Here is a 15,559-nt window from a genome sequence, read left to right as displayed (position 1 = left end):
ACACTTGGAGTCTCCCGATGATGTCTCACGTCCAGGAGCATGGATTCCTCGGGCTCCCAGGTAAGATAGTTCTTCTCTTGAAATTCAAACTGTATCTCGCGCCTATACTAATGATTGCCGAAGGAGAAAAAGTCCATCCCGCGGTTTGCCAGTTTCAAGCCTCCACCAGCACCTCCGCCCAAAGCTGATCGGCCCTCCGATCGCCGAAGTCACGAGCCCGCCCATCGCGACGAAAAGTCCAAGCACCACTCGAGACATAGAAGCCACCGGGATCGTTCGCGGTCCCGAGAGCGTCGAAGAGAACGGAAGGAGCATCACCCGACCCTAAGAGATGCCCAACAACGAGATGTGGAACCTACCCGCGAACCTGCGCGCGCACCGAAACCCATCGTGAGAGAGGGAGAAGACGAGGCGTCTGACCTGTATGTTATCGATCGCAAATGCGACAAATACAACCTGATTTACGGGACTTTACATCGCTATAATGTTCCCCTTTATCACCGAGTCGGCCGAGGAAACGTGCTTGGTCTTCCCACGAGCTACCGAATCGACCGTGACACGGCGGAAGGAGATGCGTTGATCTTGAAGACGGGCATTTCGCGTACAGACGCGAAGAGAATCAAGTCAAAGAGTGCCTTTGCTGGACTGGCGAAGCAACGCACGAAGCTTCTCCGGGTGCGAAAAGACCCTTCGTTGGATGCCGCAGCCGAGGCCTCGAGAGACTTCCTTCCTCTTGATGCTTCAGCCAGCCGGAGGCGCAAAGGAACGCCAGAAGATATAGCTACGGAAGATGAGCGATATGCCTACAGGTCGATTCATGGTAAAGCGAAACCCAAAGATGACATTCCCAGCGACTTGGAGGCCGTGTCGGACACGGACTCCAGTGACGGCGGCCTTCGAGTGGATCCCGACGAGGAAATCAGATCTCGCAACGCAGAACTCTTGAGGGACGTTGATCGAAATCCTAGAGATATTGAAGCATGGCTTCGCCTCATAGAACATCAGGAATTGCTTCTTAGAGGTTCAGAAAGGGATTCTCGCGCCTTGACCGCCGCGGAAAGAAAGAGCTTGGCCGACATCAAACTGTCGTTGTACGAGAAAGCGCTGAAAAAGGTCGGGGACAGTCCGTTCAAAGACGTCCTGCTGCTGGGTTTATTAGAGGAAGGTGCAAAGCTATGGGACACGAAAGAGCTCTCGTCGCAATGGCAGGCAGTGCTGAAAGCGAATTCACAATTCATTAGCCTTTGGGTCAAATACCTTGATTTCCGTCAGACGGAATTTCTCGACTTTACCTACGAAAGGTGCTTCAACACCTACCTCGAATGCTTGAAACTGAATAAACTCGGCCCTGGAGAGCCAGGAAAAGGGCATGTGCAGGTCTACTTGTTTTTGCGATTTACTTGTTTTATCAGGGAAGCTGGATTTACAGAGCATGCGGCGGGTCTTTGGCAGGGCATTCTTGAAACAGTGTTCTTTCGTCCCGAGGAACTAAGTCTCGCAAAAGACCAAGAAACACTCTCAGCATTCCTTGAATTTTGGGAATCAGAAGTTGCTCGGATCGGAGAGTTGGGCGCAAAGGGTTGGAGATCGGGAGAAAATGCTCTCATGGAACCCAAGGCCTTCGCACCTCAGTACAAAGTCAACCCACGATCAATTTTTGCATCCTGGACCTCCTGCGAAAGAGAACGGATGTCCAATGCTCAATTGCCCGGGCGAAGTCTGGATGAGACCGACGAAGATGATCCGTACCGTGTGGTAATTGCATCTGATCTTCGAGGGGTTCTACCCCTTGTCTGGGACATGGACTCGGCCGACGTGTTGATCGATAGCTTCATGTATTACTGCCAATTGCCTCCACTCAAGTCACCCGAGAACCTGGAATCGACCAGTCGTTGGGTTGGAGACAATTTCCTACGAAATGAGTCGATAAGCAACACAGGGATCACAATGGACGATTTTCTTCAGAATCAGACCGACGGTGCCGAGCCATCTGCTATCTCCCCATTGTCTTTTCCTCATACAAATTTCATCCAAACCACGGATACGCTGTTTGCAGACCAAGAGGCCTGGTTTTCATCTCTACGGTCGTGGGCGAAGACTACGATGGACTCACGATCCGATATCAACCCCGATTGGGCTCGGAGGACCCTCAGGTTATTGGTAGAAGCAAATCCGCGAAATGATGATCTGGCTGAGTATGCACTTGCCGTGGAATTGGCGTGCAATAGCAAAGAAGCCAGGAAGTACGCCAAGTCACTTCTAAAGAAGAGGAGCTCGAATCTGCGCCTTTACAACTCGTACGCTCTCATAGAATGTCGCTCTGGCAATCACACGGCTGCTGAACATGTCTGGGCAACCACTCTCTCCATGAGCAAGACATTTTCCGATCACGACAGGGTCGATTGTGCCCTGTTGTGGCAGAGCTGGACCTGGGAATCGCTTAATGCTCGGAATATAGCCCAAGCCTCCCACCTACTGCTTTCAATACCGCAGAACAGTGTTGACCTCAAGGCTGTCCCAGGTGCTTTTAGCGAAACCATGTTTAGCGCAACAGCTCTTCTGAAAGCACAGAATGTGAGTTTTAGCCCCCTGTTTTATTGCACTACTAGCTAACGCCTTTTAGTCTCTTTCAGAAGCCCAAGAAAGCGCCCTGGTCACCAGAAAAGCCAGGATTTTTGTTGCCTGCACAGATTGTCTGGCTCTTCTTGCATACCTGTCCCATTCCTTCGATGTGACCAAGGCCTTGGAGTCACATAGCCGTGCAATGGCCAGTCTCAGCACGCTACCTGAGCAATTTCACAATTTCCGGACCTTCACAACCGAGCTACTACACCAAGCCCGGGCGAAACTGATTCATTATCATGTCCGCACCAGCAGCCTATACAAACCGTCTCAGATCCGCTCGCTCCTAACCGAGAGCATCTCCCTCTTCCCCCACAACACCATGTTCCTATCCCTCTTCGCGTGGAACGAATCCCGGTTCCGCATCGAAGAACGTGTCCGCGACGTCGTCCGGGACGTCACCACAGAGACCAAACAGCGCCCAAGCCACGACCGCACAACCGCGCAACAAATCCCCATAACTTCCCACTTGTTCTCAATCTACACCGAACTCGTCCGCCCAGTCTACGCAGGCTCAACTCTCCACTCCGTCCGCGCAGCCTTCGAAAAGGCCATCGGCGACCCCGCTCACCTGCCACACACAGGCACAGGCGCACTCACAAATGGCGCCAGCAGCAGCACATCAACCGCGCGCTCAAGCCTCACCCTCTGGAAACTGTACATCCTGTTCGAACTCTCCCGGCATGAGATCAACCGCGCCAAAGAAGTCTTCTACCGCGCTATTCGCGCCTGTCCCTGGTCCAAGGAACTCGTTATGCTGGCGTTTACGCACCTGCGTGCGGACGTCGTCCGTGACCGATACAAAGATTCCCCCAGAAAGGGGGAGGGGATGGGCTTCGATGAGCTTCGTCGCGTGTATAATGTTCTTGTGGAGAAAGAGTTGCGGATTCATATCGATATTGAGGAGGAGTTGGATCGACTCGCGGCGAGGAGGCTCGAGGATGCTGCTATGTCTCTGGGGCCGATTCAGATGCCCGACGATGCGGAGAGTGAGGATGAGCGGATGCAATTATAGAAGAGCAACGGCGCTTCCTGGTCCTTTGTCAGTATTGGGACGAACTATCATATTCATAAGATACTAGTGGTGTATAAGAAGCAATCAATTAACGATGGATATACGGCTAGATTCTGTACTATGATACATGCAGGCCCAGATACCTTGTATAATCCAACAAAACCAAATAAAAGAGAGTCGTAACTCATAACACGTTAAACTCAGTCATGATACTCTGTTTTGATATCCCCTGCAGCTGATGGTTCTCTAACCAGCGCAGCAAGTCATCAGCAACCTAACGCCTAGAGACTAGAAATGTTCCTTCCAGAACTTGAACCTGACGTCCCTGGTGGACGCCGTCTTGGCCGCTTCACGGATCTGTCGGGCTGCCGCATTCGGGCCGCAAAAGTACACTCCGATCTCCGTCGTCATGGCCGCATGGAAGCCAGGCATGTACGTCTGGTCATGCAGCCCGTCTCGCATCGCCGTGAAGAGCCGGTTGAAGTCGGGCCGGCCAAAGTTCGTGCGACTGCGGAGCTCAGTGAGCGGGTCGACCTCCTGACCGACGGAGTTGAGATAGATGTTGGCGGCAGTGTCCTCATCGAGCCGCTGCGTGAGGTAGGTGTGGATGCGCAGGAACTCGGCGCTGCCCTGGCTGGCGGCGGCGCTGGCGGACTGGGACTCGAGCGAGGACAGGAGGGCCTGAAACCATTCGAAGGAGGAGGTGTCTTTGCAGACCCAGATGAACTCGACCCGACGTAGACGGCGGGGCGGGTTCGGCCCTGTGCGGAGGTGCCAGATGTTCTTGAGGATGGAGGCCCAGGGTGTGACACCGATGCCGGTGCCGATGAGGACGGCAATTTCGTTTTCGAAGACGTCCTCGGCGGGGGCGCCGTAGGGTCCGTCGATGAGCAGCTTGGGCATTTTCTGGCCGTTCTGGAGGGCGACTTCGTACATCCCCAGCGGGTCTAAGCCTTCCATATCTCTGGCCTGTGCGGGACCGCATCCGAGAGCGTCACCGAGCGCTCGAGTGAAGTCGCCCACTTGGCGAACGTGGATACTGATATACGGATCAAAGGGACAGGATGTGATGGTGAAGGGGTGCCACTGAGTGTTAGACACCTCGGGAACTTGGATGAAGAGCCATTGTCCGGCTTTGTACTTCATGCTGTCCTTGCGAAACTGGATTTCCATCGCATCTGACGAATTGTGAGCCAACATCAAGCGCTGTAACAGCGGAGGTGTCGCTTACCATATGGATGACGGATCACCTTTGTGATGACGGTGGCCCGTCTGGACCGAATCTCGCGGTAGAGCCTCTCCATGAGGTAGAGACTGCCCCCTACCAGTTCCCACCTCCAACCTTGGTAACCAATGCAATGGTTCCAAAACCTCTTCCCCGCAAATGGGGAAGTTGGTTCTGGAGTGTCCCGCACGAAGCAACCAGTTGCATGCGTGTAGAGGGCCAGCAGGAAAGGAATGAACAGGTGGTGCGTGTACCAGAACGTCTCGAAAGACTGCTGTCGGATGCGATGGTGGGAAGTTGTATACATAAGCATCATGCACAGGAGCATGACATGGCCGGTGATTCCACCTGCCTGGGTATAATGAAGCTGGGTAGCAGTTACGGGGCGGATTTTGTCTTTCTCGATGTTGTAGAAACTTCGGCGGATTAGCAATCTCCACATAGTATTTCAACCGCGTCTGACTTACTTGACATAATGGGAAGCAACGTGTATGATAGTGAAGATGAGCAGCGCATACGCTACCTGGCGATGGAACCATATAGATTCGTCAAGAGGCAGCCATCGAATTCGGGGTCTGGCGAGAGTAATGAGGTTCCGGCACATGGGTAGCAGGATAAGAGTCCCATCAACGGTCAAGACCAGACCTGCCGCTCTGGAGAACCACACAGACCACTTCAATGCATTGAGAGCGTCCAGTTTGTGGTTTGATGCTTGTATGTACCTGAACGCATATCAGTCAGTGTCATCCGGTCCCTCAAGCTATATCCGAACGTACCATCCTGCGGCGAAGATGCCAATATGTACACCCCAGAACAGAACGTAAAACAAAATCTTAGATCCTGTGAATTGTGAGGACAGTGGATGCCGCATGTTGATGGGCCAGAGTTGGAGGATGTGAATATCCGGATAGAGAATTGGGAATCATCGACCGGCGATGATCGATTACTCCTGGAGGGTTCCCGGCTGGATTAATAACAATGTTGGAACAGTCGACTACTTCTAAATTCTTTCAAATAAAGATTGAAATCATGAACCCAAGGGTCGGCAGCCGGCTCGGGAGTTCGTGATGGATGTCGAACGCAGTCGCTTCAGGGGTGATAACCGAGACAAGGTCATATACTGATATTTCTTGTCAATGTCAGATCTACCAGGGCTAAGAGCCTCCATATAGGACCTTTCGCGGTTAGTATGGCCAAGAGAAGATCGCAATGCGGCGCGTAAGTGTTGCGCTGCTGGACAGGTTAACGGCCAACGCTACAGGGTGAGTGACTGTCAAAAACAGAAGCCGAGACGAACAGAATCATGATCAAGAAAGTCTAATGGCATCAAAAGAAAGAAAAAGGGATAGCATCTAGGACGGATGAACAGACAGATCGAACTCGTCAGATAGGATAGGATGACGTTGAGAAGGTTTTTTTTTTTTTGCAGGAAGTTCGCTTAGGTCGCTTGTTTGGTTTCCCAGCGTTGTGGTTTGGCTGCAGGGAGGAAGAAAGAGGGGGAAGGGGTCAAAGAAGCCACCAGCACAGGGCATAATACTAAATTAAATCTTCCCTTGGCTAATGATCTTTCTAAGTATTCTATATTTAATCATTTACTGGACAGTGCTGTATTTTGAGTTTTTAGCACAAGTCAATAGTAGTTATCCTGGCAAACGTCCATGCCCATACACTTGGGCGTTTATTTACTTCTTTAAATGATGCCTCCCTTCCAATCTTTCTGTGGCTGGCCAGTATCGTCACAAATCCCATCCATCTATCTACTCCATATAGATACTCATTTACACATTGAGCTTTGACGATCCACTGCCAATTACAATCATACGATGAATGCGTAAACTGACTGACCTGTGTCACTCTTCGGATATGATCTCTTCTGGGTCAATAGCATGCCGAGATCGTCAGAGTATGATAGATATCATGCCTATTACGAGTCCTCGTTCGAACTTGCCGGTTATTATGGAGAATTGCCAAGGGCTGTCTTTTCTCCTCGTCCTCTCGCTGTCTTTTTCCTGCTTCTCCCAAGTTCCACTGGCGTTCTCAAATCCTGGGGGCTCCAGCAGCGAACCATGTGGTACCAGGATCAATCATGAACCATCCTGGCTAGTAGATACACTGGTCAATATCTGCGTTGATTTATTTTTAACTCTTGTGGGCCCGAATGAAGGCACCTGGATAGTCTCTATCCTGGTCTCTATCTAGGCACTCTGTAGTCAGTCCATCAGCGAAGGGAACAGCCGACTGACCAATCAGAGCCATTCTGCAGGCGCTCATCTCCGTCACATTTATTCTGGCCAATCAGAGGACAAACTCCTGCATCTCAATCAGAACGCCTCCCCCAGATAAGTATGTCAATGCTCTTGGTGCCTTCATGTTGTTCGTATTAAATTGATGCCAAATATAGTCATCGAGGCCTGTTGATGCCAGGTATCTAAATACCTTATGTCTATTCATAGATATTCACCACCAATCCAAAGTCGACAATATCCCCGACTTTTCGCCGCTCTCTAGGGCCTGAAGAATCGTTCCTGAAAAGGAATACAAAACGAGGGGTAGGATTATCATAAGATATGCACGTGGGCTCAGAGGTATAGACTCCGTCACTTTAGATATCTACCTTGTTCTAGCTAAAAACGAAGAACAATGAGCTGAAAAGACGGTGAGACGAACTCTGTTCTTTGACATATCCCGAAGTATAAGCTTGAATGGATCATCCCGAACGTTTCTCGACTGTCTCATATACAATAAGTCCATGCGCATATCAGTTTCTTAAATTCTCCTCAGCGCCCTTAGAGAACTATACTGTACTTTCTGTAGAAGTGTCACAGTCGACTCATCGGAAGAAGATGTTCATGAGAATAAGGGACATCTTGTTCTCGGTCGAGTCTTTGCGGTGCCGTAACTCTACAATCCACTACTATTTTCCTTTTCCAGTAACTGAAGTCCGATATTCGCAAGATGATAGACAGCTCGACTCGGTCTTTGGAGGATTGTTATCACACAGCTGCATCGGCCGCTAAAGCGTGTTCCCGCTAATCTCCTGCAGTCTGTCACACTCTGTCTCTTCTCCCATTCGTCCTCTTACTCGCTCAACCTGCACTTCGCATAGCGCCTGACCAGGGACTGCCAACCTACCAGCTTCGACATCTCCAGGATTTGCCAGCTCGAATTCATTTAGTCTATTCGCTAGTGTCCATGCTCTCGCCCAATCGTTCATGCTTTTTCACTCTCTGCATGAAGAAGCCAAGAGGGGCTTCGACGGCCTCGAGCGGCCTGTCGCTTCAATTGGTTCTCAGCTTCTAAGGCGATTGATCAGACACTGCGCGTGTCACAGTTGCTCTGACAATCCCAGAACGAGGAATCCCCAACAGTGCCAAGTACTTATTTTTATGATTCTGCACTACTGCGTGGAGAAATCCTCGCTAGTGATCATGTGGTCTCCCTCGCGTTGCTGATTTGGCACTGTGAGCTATCTATGTAACTAATCGCTTCCCTTCCCACTCATCATGCCATCACGCTATCTTCACCTTTCTTCGCAAGCCTTTGTCGTCTGAGTTCGACGCATTGATCGTCTCGGTTGATGTGATATCCGTGATACAAACCTTAATTTTTACAATCCGACTCGACTCATGGGAAGATAAGAGTAACCGTACCATTGTTCAACTGCCATGTTACTGTCACCGATCATTCCATATGCGAGACCAACTGGCAAAGCGGGTGTCTGATTTCGGTCCACGACAACGCTGATCGATACTGAGCCCTCGATCTCTGCATGGAAGTCTTTCGCTGGACGAAAGCCTGCTTGTCAAATATACAGCATCTTAGCCCTCGATCACCTGTCGTATTTCGTCGCAATGGGAAGACTGATCAAAAACCACTGGGCCCGTTTGATCATCCTCACCGCTGCAGCTTGTATGCGATTCCTCAATCTTCAAACTACAGCAGGACCAGCTGACACATAGTCATCCTAGATCAAGTAGGCAGCGCTGTGGAGTGCTTCATCTGGCCCAAGATATTCTGGGACTTCACCACAAGAAATCTTAACGGCGCTGTAAAACCTACCCCGATACTCCAAATCCTCAACCTCATAATGGGCCTGCTCGGCATCGCATGGGAATGGCCGTTGAACCTCCTCGCTGGAACCCTGCCACACCGCAGCATCGAAGTGCGACTCATCATGTACCCTCTGAGCGCTCTCCTCGCTGCCCTTCTCTACCAGGGGACGGATCCTGCCATCTACTATCTGATCGGAATTGCGGTCTACTTCTGGGCGTACACCGAAGGCGAGGTGAGACTTGTGTTCGATTTCCTCGCATACATTATCTGACGAATGACAGGTTGTATGTCCGGAGCCGTGGACTTTGCCGAAACGGCACTTTCTCAAAGTGTAGCAGTTCAATATCATTTTACCGAAACACCCTACATGCCACGAAGCGAATATACGACGTAACGAATTATGAACAGAAGGAAAGGCGTTGAAACCTGAAGAATTAATACTCCGCCCCCAGAAGACCTGGAGCGATTATGGGACTGTAACATATGCCACCGGTGTAGTGGCCGGTCTAGAAGTCGAAGCTGCAAGAGGCCAGTGGTACTTGCTGATGTATATATAACATTTACCTGGACATATAATCAGAGTTACTGATCAAGAAATCTGTGCCTCGCCCAGCTTAATGCCAAACCTTGGAATAGTCACATGACCGCCAGCAACTGTGCCTGAGTGGCAAGGTCGTCATGATTGGATCCCAGTACAGGATTTCCCAGGGTAGATATCTCGCAGAATAATCAAATGCAGACTTCACAAAATCATTCGAGTCAATAGTATCAGGATCGAAGGGTTTATGAGCTCCTTGCTGGCCGTCTCCTGACATCTTGCGAGAAACACTGACTCCACCACTAATCCCTTCCAGCAAGGTCTTCACCAACAGCAGATATGTCGCCACCTGCTTCTGTTGCTGAGGATATTTCTCAAGCATATCAAGATGAAGCCGGCATCGACGACGAAAATGATGTTCCCGTGAACAAAAAGACCACTTTCAACGGCAGACTGAACCAATACTTTCATGCATCCAAGAACTTCGCACCGATAAGAGAGTCGCTGTCAAAGGTTGCCTCAGCGCCGAATCTCCCAACCGCAACGATCAAGCGCAAACCCGAGTCTCACTCAGAACCACCCAGTGATCCATCCAGCAACGCCTCGACACTTCAACTGCCCATCAAACGACCACGAACCCTCCGTTCAAGCCGATCCTCACCCGTAACCACCAGCCTCACACCTCGCATCACCCGTTCTCGCTCCGCTTCTTCCACCACCTCTCTACCTCCATCAACGCCCAACTCCCCTCTCACACCGTCCACAACACCCGACGAGACCTCCCGCTCTAGATCCCGCCGCCGACAACCCTCTACACCAGCTACATCCTCCACCTGCCTCCTCCGCGACACCATCCCGCCGAATCTCACCCTACTCCTGGTCGGCGTAAACCCAGGCATCATGACCGGCACCACAGGCTTCGCCTACGCGCACCCCTCCAACCTCTTCTGGAAACTCCTGCACTGGTCCGGCATCACCCCCATCCGCCACCCGCCCTCAGACACCTACCGCCTGCCGGAGCTCTACAACATCGGGAACACGAATATCGTCGAGCGTCCAACGCGAGACGCCAGCATGCTCAGTAAGGCCGAGATGAACGCGGGTGTCCCCGTCCTCGAGGCCAAGGTCGCGAAGCAGCGGCCCGAGGCGGTCTGTCTCGTGGGCAAGAGTATCTGGGAGGCTGTGTGGCGGGTGCGCAAGGGGAGACCGATCCGCAAGGAGGAGTTCCGGTATGGCTGGCAAGATGAGGCGGAGAATATGGGGCGATGTGATGGCCCTGATGGATGGGAAGGGGCGCGGGTGTTTGTCGCGACGACGACGAGCGGCCTGGCTGCTGGGATGAGTATCGCGGAGAAACAGGCCGTGTGGAACGAATTGGGGAGCTGGGTTGTCCAGCGCCGTGAGGCTCTTGCGGGCAAGCTGCCTAGCCAATGATGCATATAGCATATAGACTACTGCCATAAGTATATAGACACACGATAATGATCTACGAAATTTCAACGCAGTTAAACCGAAGTCTGAACTCATGTATTGATATCAGGATAGCAAGCTCAGTACGCTATCCATTATTCATTGAATGGCTATCATAAGGTACATATCCCCAGATCCCTTCCACCGGGTGAAGGAAACCCATAAATCATCATCGCTCATAGAATGTAGTGCAGCATAGCCCACGAAGAACAACCACAACCACGACCCCAATCTACCGGAAAGCAGGCCCATTGGTCATGTTCGTATCGGCCTGGTGCTCAGTTTGCTGCTCCAGAATCAGCTTCCGCCATAGCTATCCCTGCAGATTAGAAAGAAAACTTACAGTATAAGTCTGGAAAGTCCCCCTCTCCAGAATTTTCACAATGCAATCGTCGATATTGTGAGTCCCGAACTCATTGTCCAGACTGGCGTTGCTGGCGCCGTCGAGCACACCCTGGGATCCGTGTCTAGTCCGCCATGGTTAGCATATGGTTGCATCTGCACTTGCACTGACGGGGGTATAGCTGGATTCATATCAAATTAATTGTGTAAAACATACCTGTGAGTAACGAAAATCTTGAATCCGTTTACCACATCGGACAGGGGGATTGAGCGGTCGTTCTTCCAGTTCTTGAGGGCCGCGGGGTCATCGACGAAGACGATGAAGTCGTCGGAGTTGCCCTTGTAGAAGACCTTGGAGCTGGGATCGTTGGCACGCATTTTGTTTGGTTTCTTGTAATGTTTAAGGTATGAAGTCGACGTATGAAGAATCGATTGAAGATGGCTTTCTGAAGGAAAAGTCACGCTTCTGGGAAGTTCGAGAGGGTGTCAGGACTGACCGCGTGAGGTGATGGTTGATGACGTCACGAAGGTGCTATGCGGAGAGGAAGCTCACAGTATGAGAACCAAGTGTCTAGCAAAGAGGGGAAAATGATATAAACGATGCGTGTCAGACAGGAATTGGATGTTGTTTTAGCTGAAGTCAATTATTGATTACTGCTGCAGACAGTGTCCTCCTTATATAAGGTCGTCTGTTGAGGAACCTGCACAGCCGTCGACCCCTCCGACGTCATCGGTCTCTCCCAGTTACAACTTCATCCTCCATTTACAGAGTACTGTTGATGGATCCGCTTTGCCTAGAGCAACCCAGCCGATTGACTGCTACAGGGAAGACTGGTGGGGAGATCTTTCATCATGTAATTCACACACTTGTCACCGTTATTCGACTTTGAGCTTAGGCTAATCTAATCCGTGGCCTCCTATGCTATTCTATTACGTCTCGCCAAGGGTGCAGCAATGCCAGCCATGCCTATCCCCAGTCCTTTACCCACACTAACCCGGCGACCCCACTGCCTATCGAAGCAAAGAGAACAAAAAGTGATCATAATAATAATAGTATACCATTTCTGTATCCCTGACAGTGATCCATGGCGTGTCTGTCGTACTTTCAATGTGCATTGCATCATTATGCTCCACCATCCATGCTCAAAGCTAAATGCAAAGCCCTCTTTGAGCCCCTCCGAGATACAGAGTTGAAGATCCCTCGTACTGACACCTTGGGAAAAGGTTGGTCTGATTGCCCCTTATACTGCAAAGGCAGATCAGCATGAGAAGCAGACTTGTGTCTGGCCTGAAACCTCACAGTTAGAGCTCGTCGAACCGTTCCCATGCGACTCATAGGCGAGGCAGCCTTCTTCTTGTCCTCGATAACAGGCGATTCGTCAGTTCTACCCTCACCCCGGCCGCTTTGCTCGTTTTTGCTGGTTTTTGCAGGAGCAAGTACAATGGCAGGACGCCTAGCGGTTGGAAGACCCCCGGAGCTAGAACGCCTGTACACCCCTTCCCGGATAGCTACCATGAGCTTACTTGGCTTGAGCAAGTCCTTGCCTTTGGCAGGAGGCATTCCAGGATAAGGCAGTGAGCTCTTTGTATATATGTTGAAGATGAATCGTTCCAGATCAACTCTATCTTGTCTTCTTGCTGTCAGGACCAGCGCCGAGGCCCAAGGGGGAATCTTTGGGCGTTCGATTACTCCATCCGCCTCAGGCGATGCCTCTCCAGGCTTGTGCGTTTTCCTGATCACAATATGCTGCAAATTCGCCTTACGCGCAGAAGTGGCCAATGAGTGGATTGAAGTTTTTCGGGACAAGAGAGTTGTTAAACCCGTCGAGCATTCAAGCGGGAGTAGACCTAGCACCTCAAAGGAGTATAGATTTGATTCCGACTGTCCTGTTGTCGAAACTTCGGTCAATGCCGCCGCCGCCCTAAGTATCTCAGTTTTCCATTGCTTCTCTTCAATAGCCGATGACGCGCTCAAGACGAGCTCGTACTGATTATTTCGATGTTCAAATATCACCTTCCACGAGAATAAGCATCCGTAGCAACATAGCCCTGTACCGAGATTAAGCGTGAGCCACGGACAGGGGAAGAGGTTAAAAGGGTCGGGATGTATGCCGCTTACCTCTCCCGTTTCTCAAGGTGTCGATCTTGAGATGACGGACGTACAGGCATGCCACAGCCTGGAGTCTTGAACAGCCGTCTCTCGAAGCAGCCAGAACAAGATAGCTCTCAAACAGAGCGCAGACGACGTATTCACCCACAATATCTGCCGGTAACTGGTAGGTCGCATGAAGGACGCCACATAGTTTGATGGGTCCCAATTGTAGGTAGATATCGTGAACAATGTCCTGCATACCGGATCCCTGTTTGTCAGTGATCTCTGCGATTAAGGAAGGTTACTATGTTGCTCACCGGCTCTGGCAAATCCAGCTTTTCTCTCAGCAAGAGGGTTTTTGCAATGAGTTCCCTTTGCTTGAGAGTTTCATTGGCTTGATTGACGCGCTCGATCGTTGGGCGAAGACCATCCAGTACTTCCTTGATTTTGTCATGCGATAACGGGTCATCTTGGATTGGCGTGCACTTTAGTAGTTCCCTCAAGAACAGCTCATACTTACAAAGGCGCTGAACTGGCTGAGGCTAGTTAGCACAGAGATGGCGGTCTTGGAAGCTGGGTTTGGAAAAACCTTGACGACGAGGTCACTCAAAGACATTGATCTATTATCTGTCAAGAGCTTGTTCTCTAAGGACGTCACAGACTTCGAAAGAGATTCTATGCCTCCTTCGAAGGTTTCCCAATTCGGGATTGACCCGCGCAGGAGGCTCACGTCTTGCAAGAGTAGTTCAAAATTGCTACAGAAGTCTTCATAAAGCTTGAAGGACTTTGACTGCACAGAAAAGAGTTAGCACAATAAAGAGTGAGCCTGGATTCCAACACGTACCAGTTCAGCAATCTCATACGCGATGTCATAGGCTTCCGAACCTTGCGCAGCCAATGAGTTGAGGTGGGCAATTATCGACGTCTTCAGGCTGTGCTTCCTCAAGGATCTGCTTTGAAGGTTATTAAGGCGTTTCAAGTCAATCGCCCTCAAGCCTTTAGCAACGCCCTGAGGGAACAGCTTATCGACCTCGGATGCAGCCGAAACGGACTTGGGGCTCACGGCACGAGCCCTTGCCAAGAAGGTCTGGTGTAGTTCTCGAATGCGTTGCACGTTGCGATATATCCGGGGTCTGACGGAACAAATGAGAAGTACCTGGTCGATTGACGGGAAAAAGTCAGTTTCAAGATCAATTGCACCAGATACTACTTTCGGGCATACATCAGCAAGGGCCTTCAACCCGAACACGTAGTCAGTTTCAGTAGTGATGATCTCCCGAAGTATTTGACGCCTCTCAAGAGAGTGAAGTAGCACTGCATGGGATATCGAAGGGCTGACACTGGGCCTCAAACTCTCGATTGAACCACGACCGCCCGAATGTATGCTAGGGTTGAAGGTGCTCTGTGTTGCCGCCCTTGATCTCCCTACGCTTTGGTCAGTGAAGCTTGCTGTTTTGACGATCCCCAGATGTGACGAATGGGCCGATAATTGTTCCCATTGCTGATCTTGAAGGCCGCAGTGAGGTGACCAGTCGTCGTTGAAGCACTTGGTCAAGAGGATCTCGGGCCAACCGTCAACGTGTTTCTGGGCTGGAGAAGGAGGACTCCTCTTCAGCCAGAACTCTTCAAACCATCTCCTGAACGATCCTGAATCAGTTGTTCGTCCTCCAGAGTCGTGAACTGTATCACTCGCATCCACTACTTTCACATCTGAGTTCGGAGGTTCCACGGGAAGAAGCGGTGTTTCGGATGGGGTATCCTCTTTTGACTCTTCCATGTTACGTGAGCATGCGAGTCTGATTCCAGAAGAACTGGAGTATGAACTGTCTGAATAGCAAGTTCGAGAAGTTCGTTTCAAAGATCATAGTGCAGGCGTGCAGAAACCAGTAGGCGCGGCAGGAGTCAAGTCAATCAACTTTATGGAAGCTGCGACCGGCGCGGAGGAAGCAATGACAAACAGAACATGACTCTAGACGCCTGCTGTAGGATCTGGGGGACCTGAAATTTGACCATCTGCAATGCTATACTGTCCATCCACCTTCTGTTTGCCTTGCGTTTCTGCATCTTTCTGCTTGTCATGTTCTCTAGAGAGGTATAGCAGGAGAACACTGCGACAACACGTTCATAGCATCCTTCCTGGTTGATAAAATACACGAAAGGAATACAAACACAGGAGTAATTGAAAACGTCTATTCCATTCTT

General features: G+C 50.7%; 6 protein-coding genes across 6 annotated transcripts; 3 read left to right on the top strand and 3 right to left on the bottom strand.

The window, feature by feature from the left end:
- Positions 1 to 39: 39 nt before the first annotated feature.
- NFIA_059290 (uncharacterized protein) lies at positions 40 to 3,637 on the top strand (the record flags this gene model as incomplete). Its single annotated transcript, XM_001258474.1, has 3 exons — positions 40 to 60; positions 124 to 2,574; positions 2,624 to 3,637. The coding sequence occupies 3 exons, from the start codon at positions 40 to 42 to the stop codon at positions 3,635 to 3,637; spliced, it is 3,486 nt and encodes a 1,161-aa protein (XP_001258475.1).
- A 288-nt stretch (positions 3,638 to 3,925) lies between these two features.
- NFIA_059280 (putative NADPH oxidase (NoxA)) lies at positions 3,926 to 5,733 on the bottom strand (the record flags this gene model as incomplete). Its single annotated transcript, XM_001258473.1, has 4 exons — positions 3,926 to 4,815; positions 4,869 to 5,278; positions 5,330 to 5,584; positions 5,639 to 5,733. 4 exons carry the CDS (start codon positions 5,731 to 5,733, stop codon positions 3,926 to 3,928), a joined length of 1,650 nt encoding a protein of 549 aa, XP_001258474.1.
- A 2,980-nt stretch (positions 5,734 to 8,713) lies between these two features.
- Positions 8,714 to 9,250, top strand: NFIA_059270 (uncharacterized protein; the record flags this gene model as incomplete). The annotated part of the gene is made up of 3 exons (XM_001258472.1): positions 8,714 to 8,771; positions 8,831 to 9,147; positions 9,197 to 9,250. The coding sequence occupies 3 exons, from the start codon at positions 8,714 to 8,716 to the stop codon at positions 9,248 to 9,250; spliced, it is 429 nt and encodes a 142-aa protein (XP_001258473.1).
- Positions 9,251 to 9,792: 542 nt separating this feature from the next.
- NFIA_059260 (mismatch-specific DNA-glycosylase) lies at positions 9,793 to 10,887 on the top strand (the record flags this gene model as incomplete). Its single annotated transcript, XM_001258471.1, has 1 exon — positions 9,793 to 10,887. The coding sequence occupies one exon, from the start codon at positions 9,793 to 9,795 to the stop codon at positions 10,885 to 10,887; it is 1,095 nt and encodes a 364-aa protein (XP_001258472.1).
- Positions 10,888 to 11,155: 268 nt separating this feature from the next.
- On the bottom strand, positions 11,156 to 11,643 carry NFIA_059250 (SBDS family protein; the record flags this gene model as incomplete). The annotated part of the gene is made up of 3 exons (XM_001258470.1): positions 11,156 to 11,209; positions 11,267 to 11,390; positions 11,483 to 11,643. The coding sequence occupies 3 exons, from the start codon at positions 11,641 to 11,643 to the stop codon at positions 11,156 to 11,158; spliced, it is 339 nt and encodes a 112-aa protein (XP_001258471.1).
- A 745-nt stretch (positions 11,644 to 12,388) lies between these two features.
- Positions 12,389 to 15,134, bottom strand: NFIA_059240 (putative Rho guanyl nucleotide exchange factor; the record flags this gene model as incomplete). The annotated part of the gene is made up of 5 exons (XM_001258469.1): positions 12,389 to 13,314; positions 13,385 to 13,625; positions 13,675 to 13,842; positions 13,878 to 14,147; positions 14,202 to 15,134. 5 exons carry the CDS (start codon positions 15,132 to 15,134, stop codon positions 12,389 to 12,391), a joined length of 2,538 nt encoding a protein of 845 aa, XP_001258470.1.
- Positions 15,135 to 15,559: the final 425 nt, after the last annotated feature.

This window comes from Aspergillus fischeri, genomic scaffold, assembly GCF_000149645.3.
Source record: "Aspergillus fischeri NRRL 181 1099437636266 genomic scaffold, whole genome shotgun sequence".
Classification (NCBI taxonomy): domain Eukaryota; kingdom Fungi; phylum Ascomycota; class Eurotiomycetes; order Eurotiales; family Aspergillaceae; genus Aspergillus; species Aspergillus fischeri.
Note: the sequence above shows the minus strand (reverse complement) of the source record. Positions and strands in the feature narration are given on the sequence as shown.